Below are 5,565 nucleotides of genomic sequence, written 5' to 3' on the forward strand. Positions count from 1 at the left end.
TATTATGCCCACTGAGTAATTAAAAATCATCTAACATGATATATTTTTATATGCTATGTATCCGGTAGCGTAAATCTTATATCAACTCAGTCTAAGTTTATAATATGCACTATAATTTGACAAGCAGGAGTACAACTACCACAAAGCCTCCCCTCTCCCCCCTATCGTCCAACAATGGGTTTAGCTGACCGTTCATCTGAAATCATGTGAGCCCGAGCTAGATTTGAATCGGATGCAAGGGGTCTAACACAACTGATGTTCGATTTGTACCGAAATCCTTTCTCTCAATCATTTCATTCTCTTCTCTTGTAGTAGGACTGGAAATTTGTCTGAAATTTCTGGATGCACGTACGTGGCCACTCTCCTAGCCGTCCGATTCAGAAAAATGAATCCAAGAGCAAGATGGACACAACACATGTCGGCCAACGAGTCGAGGCGAGGCGCGCGCCGCATCCTCTCCTCCCCTCCGCCACACAAACTCCACTCCGCTCCGCTCCACCGCCGGCAATGGCTTGAGCTGAGCGACGAATCCCCTCCCCTCCTCGCGCCGACCGGGGACAGCCAATGGCGGCGCGGCCGCCGCCCAGCCCGGCCACCACCCCACACCGCCACCACCAGGTCCACAACCACCTCCGCCTGGCGGCCAGGCCCGGCCGCCGCAACCGCCAGCTCACCCGCTGCTTCCCGGAGCCGCTCCCCAATCCCCCCCCATCCCCCAACCCCCCGAACCCGCTCCTCTCCCTCCTCACCGCCGTGCCCGACTGGGCCGACGCCGTCTCCGAGCGGCGCATACGGGAGCCGCGGCCGCTGTACACGCACGAGCAGTGGCGGGAGCACCGCAGCTCGTTGCGCCACCTGCGGCACCTCCTCTCCTCGCTCTCCTCCCGGGTCATACTCTCCCTCGTCCCGCCCGTCTCCGCCTTCACCGCCTTCGCCGCCGCCGTCGCCACCTACAACACGCTCGCCCCGGACTACGCGCTCACCGCCTCCTCCCTCCCCTACCAGCTCACGGCCCCCGCGCTCGCGCTCCTCCTCGTCTTCCGCACCGAGGCCTCCTACGCGCGCTTCGACGAGGGCCGCAAGGCCTGGATGCGCGTCCTCGCCGGCGCCACCGAGCTCGCCGGCATGGTCATGCATTCCTGCGGCGCCGGTGAGCGCGGGGACAACGACACCGGCACGGGCGCGCTCGTCAACTACATCCTCGCCTTCCCCGTCGCGCTCAAGGTGAGTGAGAGAGATCCACCACTGCTGCACTGCTGCATGTCACTGTGCCTTGTGTGTTCATGGTTATGCTTGTCCTTCAAAAGGAGAAAGCTTTGCTTGATAGGAGTATGAATGAAGAGTCTTTACAACATTCATGTAGTTGAGTGTAAGGCAATATGGCTTTACTGAAAATTGGTGGTAAAGATTTAGTCGGTACTGCCCTGGAACTGCATCAATTCATTCATGTCAACTGGTATCTTTTGGCTCGTGCAATTGATTGTGTCCTTGTATGATTTGTTCTGCTACTACTATTGCTGCACATGTACTTGCAACAGACATGCCCTCTATAATTCGATTTGCTTACATTGATGCCAGCCTACTTGCAGTGGATCTGTCCTGTATAATTCGATTTGCTCACATTGATGTCAACCTACTTGCAATGGACCATGTTCTTGACAAATTTGATGGCCTAGATTCGTGCGGAAGCCATTATTGAAAGCTATGATATGCTTCCCCTAAATATCACTTTGTTCTTCTTGCTCATGCTAAAGATTATATTCTGTATTTTGTAGAATAAACTTGATTTGACAGTCTCTGAAAGAGTCTTAAGAACATCACCATGTAGTGGAGTGTAATGCACTATGGGTTTATTACTGAAATAGGTAAAGGCTCAGCAAGGACTGCCCTGGAACTACATCAATCCATTCATTTGGCCCTTGCGATTGATTATGTCCTTGTATAATTTGTTCTGCTACCGTTGATGAGCATGTACTTGCAATGGACATGTCCTGTATCGATTTGCTTACATTGATGGCAACCTACTTGCAATGGATCTGTCCTGTATAATTCGATTCGCTTTACATTGATGTCAACTTACTTGCAATGGACCATGTTCTTGACAAAATTAATGGCCTAGATTCGTGTGGAGGCCATTATTGATTGCTATGATATGCCTTCCCCACCTATTACTTTGTTATTCTTGCTCATGCTTCAGATTATATTCTGTTTTTTGTAGTATAAACTGGATTTGAAAGTCTCTGAAATGGCTGTTAGCCTGTTAGTTTTGTTTTCACTCCTGTCCCTTGTGCTGCGATGAATGCTACACTTCGTCGTTATGTTTCTCCTGAAAAGCTTTGCTTGATATCTGAATGAAAGTTTCTATGAAATTTTTCATGTATTGGAGTGTAAGGCACTATGGATTTATTACTGAAATAAGTAAATGTTCAGTAAGGACTGCCCTGGAACTGCATGGATTCATTCATTTGCCCCTTGCGATTTATTATGCCCTTGTATAATTTGTTCTGCTACCGTTGATGAGTACTTGCAATGGTTGATGGCCGTATGCATCAATCTGATGCAGAGGCCGGGGACTCCCCCCTTTTCGAAAAAAAAAAAAAAAAGTACTTGCAATGGACATGTTCTGTTTTGATTTGCTTACATTGATGTAAACCTACTTGCAATTGGTCATGTCCTTGACAAAATTAATGCCCCAGATTCGTACGGAAGCCTATCCTTCCTCCAATTATTACTTTGCTCTTTTTGTTCATGCTTCAGATTATATTCTGTATTTTGCAGTATAAACTTGATTTTGACCAGGTCCCTGTCTGTTTTTCACTCCTCTGCACTGTACCGCGATTAACGTTACGCTTCTGTTTTTTATTTGTTTCAGTGTCATATCACTAGCAACTCCGACATCAGAAAGGACCTTCAGGGCTTGCTCGCAGAGGACGACCTGAATGTTATCATGAGCTCAAAACACCGGCCTCGTTGCATCATCGAGTTCATTTCGCAGAGTCTCCAGATGTTAGATTTCGAGGAACATAAGCGGAGCATCATGGTAACCCTTGTGCCCTATCTTCCTGCAAAACCTTCAGTGCTAACAGTCACCGTGTGATCTGCAACCTAATGCCAGTTATTTTCTTTTGGTTGTAGGAGTCTAAACTGTCTTGTTTCCTTGAAGGAATTTGTGTGTGCGAGCAGATCATCGGGATTCCTGTTCCTCTGTCATACACTAGGCTTACTTCGCGGTTTCTTGTCCTGTGGCATCTCACACTTCCAATCATACTATGGGCAGAATGTAAATGGATAGTCGTTCCAGCTACTTTTGTCAGTGCTGCCTCCTTATTCTGCATCGAGGAAGTAAGCTCCTACCTATTTCACCCCACAAAAATTGCTTCCATTTCAACCCGTTTATGAATTGTGATATACTCCCTCCGTCCGGAAATACTTGTCCTCGAAATGGTTGTATCTAGACTTATTTTAGTTATAGATACATCCATTTTATCCATTTGTAGGACAAGTATTTCCGGACGGAGGGAGTAGTAGCTAACTTATGCAAAATGTTTTGAGTGACTTATGTATGCATTCTGAGCAATAAGCCGATAAATTCTTTTACTCTCTTCTGCTCATAGGCTCCTGATGCTCAGGAGGATATTAAGACAGAAAACATCATGTTATTCCTGCTTTGTCTATTTGGTTAATAGTGTCTGCTTCAGCTCATCAGCTACTAACACCTCGTGCATTTTCAGGTGGGGGTTCTCATCGAGGAGCCGTTCCCGATGCTAGCTCTCGACGCGCAGTGCCAGCAGCTCCACGACAGCATGCGCGACATGATGTCGGTGCAAGGCCTGGTCCGAAAGCAACTGGTGGCCAAGACCAAGGGCCGCGGCAGAGGCGGTAGGCTCCCGCAGAACGGCTGGCCCGTCTCCAGCTCCAGGAGCGAGCAGGTGAAGGTCGACTGATCAAGCTGGCTGGCGGCGAATCATTCACAAACGGCGGTTGGAAGCAACCGAAGTGTATGTCTGCGGTTTGTGGTGTGCAGTCCCACTTCCAGGTAGATGCTGCTGCTGTTGCAACGAACAGCAGCTTCCCAGGTCCACTGTGTGAGAGTTAACACAAGCTGGTCCATTGATTTGCTGTGGTTGAGCAGGGTTCCTGGATTGAGTGAGTAAGCTCTGTGAAGCAGTAGAATAAAGTGGTGAGGATGTAGTGTAGTGTAGCTCCGGCCTCACTTGAGTAGGCAAGTAAGGTGTACCACTAGCAGCAGCAGCAGCAGCATCTAGTGCATGCATGTAGTAGAAATGAAACTGGATCCTGTGCCAGCCAGAGAGATGGTGGCAGCTTCTGTTCTCCTCTATGTACCCCAGCTTTGTATATAGTCCTGGCGAGCTATTTATTTGTCTGTAAGAGTACAATTAGAGTACTGATCATATGAATGCATATCGGTTGCTATTTATTTGTCTGTAAGAGTACAGTTAGAGCACTGATCATATGAATGCTTAGCAGTTGCTACTTTGTGTGTAGTACTATGTAGGAGTATATGACAGTAATGGCTAACCCTTTGGACTGCAAATGGAGAGGCACTGTCACAATGTTTTTCGACAAATTGTGGATTTTACTGACTCGAAATGAAACATCAAGTGGACACAAACACAATAAACATACACCCGACCTATGCCGCATGACAGTTCTTCCACCTCCAGCGCGTGCAATCAACTGAGTCGAGCATCTCTGCAAACCCCTGAGCTTTGTTCATCTTCAAAAGTTTGTACTTGAAAGCCTGGTCCGAAAGCAACCGGTTGCCAAGACCAAGGGCCGCGGCAGTGGCGGTAGGCTCCGGCGGAACGGCTGGCCCGTCTTCAGCTCCAGGAGCGAGCAGGTGAAGGTCGACTGATTGAGCCGGTGGCGAATCATTCAAGGACGGCAACCCAAGTGTCTGCGGTTTGTGGCATGCATGATGCATCAGCAGTAGACTCCAATTTCCAGTTAGATATGCTGTTGCAATGAACAACAACTTTCCACTCCTACTGTCTACTGTGTGAGAATTTGTACAAGCTCAAGCTGGTCCATTAATGGAGATTGTTGTGGCCGAGAGGACTTCGAGTGTGTGAGGTGTAGTTTAGTGCAGCTCCGGCCGGTCTCACTTGATCATGTTCATGTAGCAGCAGCAGATGCAGTAGTACCAATAGCACCTGTGCCAGCCAGAGAGATGTACGTAGTACTCCTATGTAGCTAGCTCTGTCCCATTTTTGTACGTAGTTCTGGTGAGCAATTTATTTATCTGTAAGAGTACAATTAGGGTACTGATATTAAAGCTTAGTAGGTGCTTTGTATTTAAGAGTAGTAGTATCAGAGTAACTACCCCTTTCAGCTGGGGGGGGGGGGGGGGGGGGGGTTGTTTTTTATCAGCACAAAGACCGGAAATAAGAAAAAAGAGTACAGTACCATATTTCAAAAAAAATTGCCAAGAGTTGGTTTGTGGATGGAAATCCCTATCACTAGAGATGCACTAGCTAGCGAAAAGAGACTGGTCGTGTTTTTTGTCGTCTAGATAATTATCTGTGCATTGCAAGAGGCAACATT

At 47.9% G+C, this 5,565-nt stretch overlaps 1 protein-coding gene across 1 annotated transcript; it reads left to right on the forward strand.

The window, feature by feature from the left end:
* Window positions 1-426: 426 nt before the first annotated feature.
* LOC125511515 (UPF0187 protein At3g61320, chloroplastic-like) lies at window positions 427-4,438 on the forward strand. Its single transcript, XM_048676905.1, has 4 exons — window positions 427-1,224; window positions 2,873-3,040; window positions 3,136-3,342; window positions 3,732-4,438. Exons 1-4 carry the CDS (start codon window positions 565-567, stop codon window positions 3,942-3,944), a joined length of 1,248 nt encoding a protein of 415 aa, XP_048532862.1. The 5' UTR covers window positions 427-564; the 3' UTR covers window positions 3,945-4,438.
* The last annotated feature ends 1,127 nt before the right edge of the window (window positions 4,439-5,565 follow it).

This window comes from Triticum urartu, chromosome 5 (assembly GCF_003073215.2).
Source record: "Triticum urartu cultivar G1812 chromosome 5, Tu2.1, whole genome shotgun sequence".
Taxonomy (NCBI): Eukaryota; Viridiplantae; Streptophyta; class Magnoliopsida; order Poales; family Poaceae; genus Triticum; species Triticum urartu.

What these genes read in the sequence shown, in the direction of transcription:
- LOC125511515 (XM_048676905.1), top strand. Translation starts at nt 565, where the DNA reads ATGGCGGCGCGGCCGCCGCCCAGCCCGGCCACCACCCCACACCGCCAC. An exon ending in AACATAAGCGGAGCATCATG is followed by an intron (nt 3,041 to 3,135) that starts GTAACCCTTGTG and finishes TTTTGGTTGTAG; the next exon opens with GAGTCTAAACTGTCTTGTTT. An exon ending in CCTTATTCTGCATCGAGGAA is followed by an intron (nt 3,343 to 3,731) that starts GTAAGCTCCTAC and finishes GTGCATTTTCAG; the next exon opens with GTGGGGGTTCTCATCGAGGA.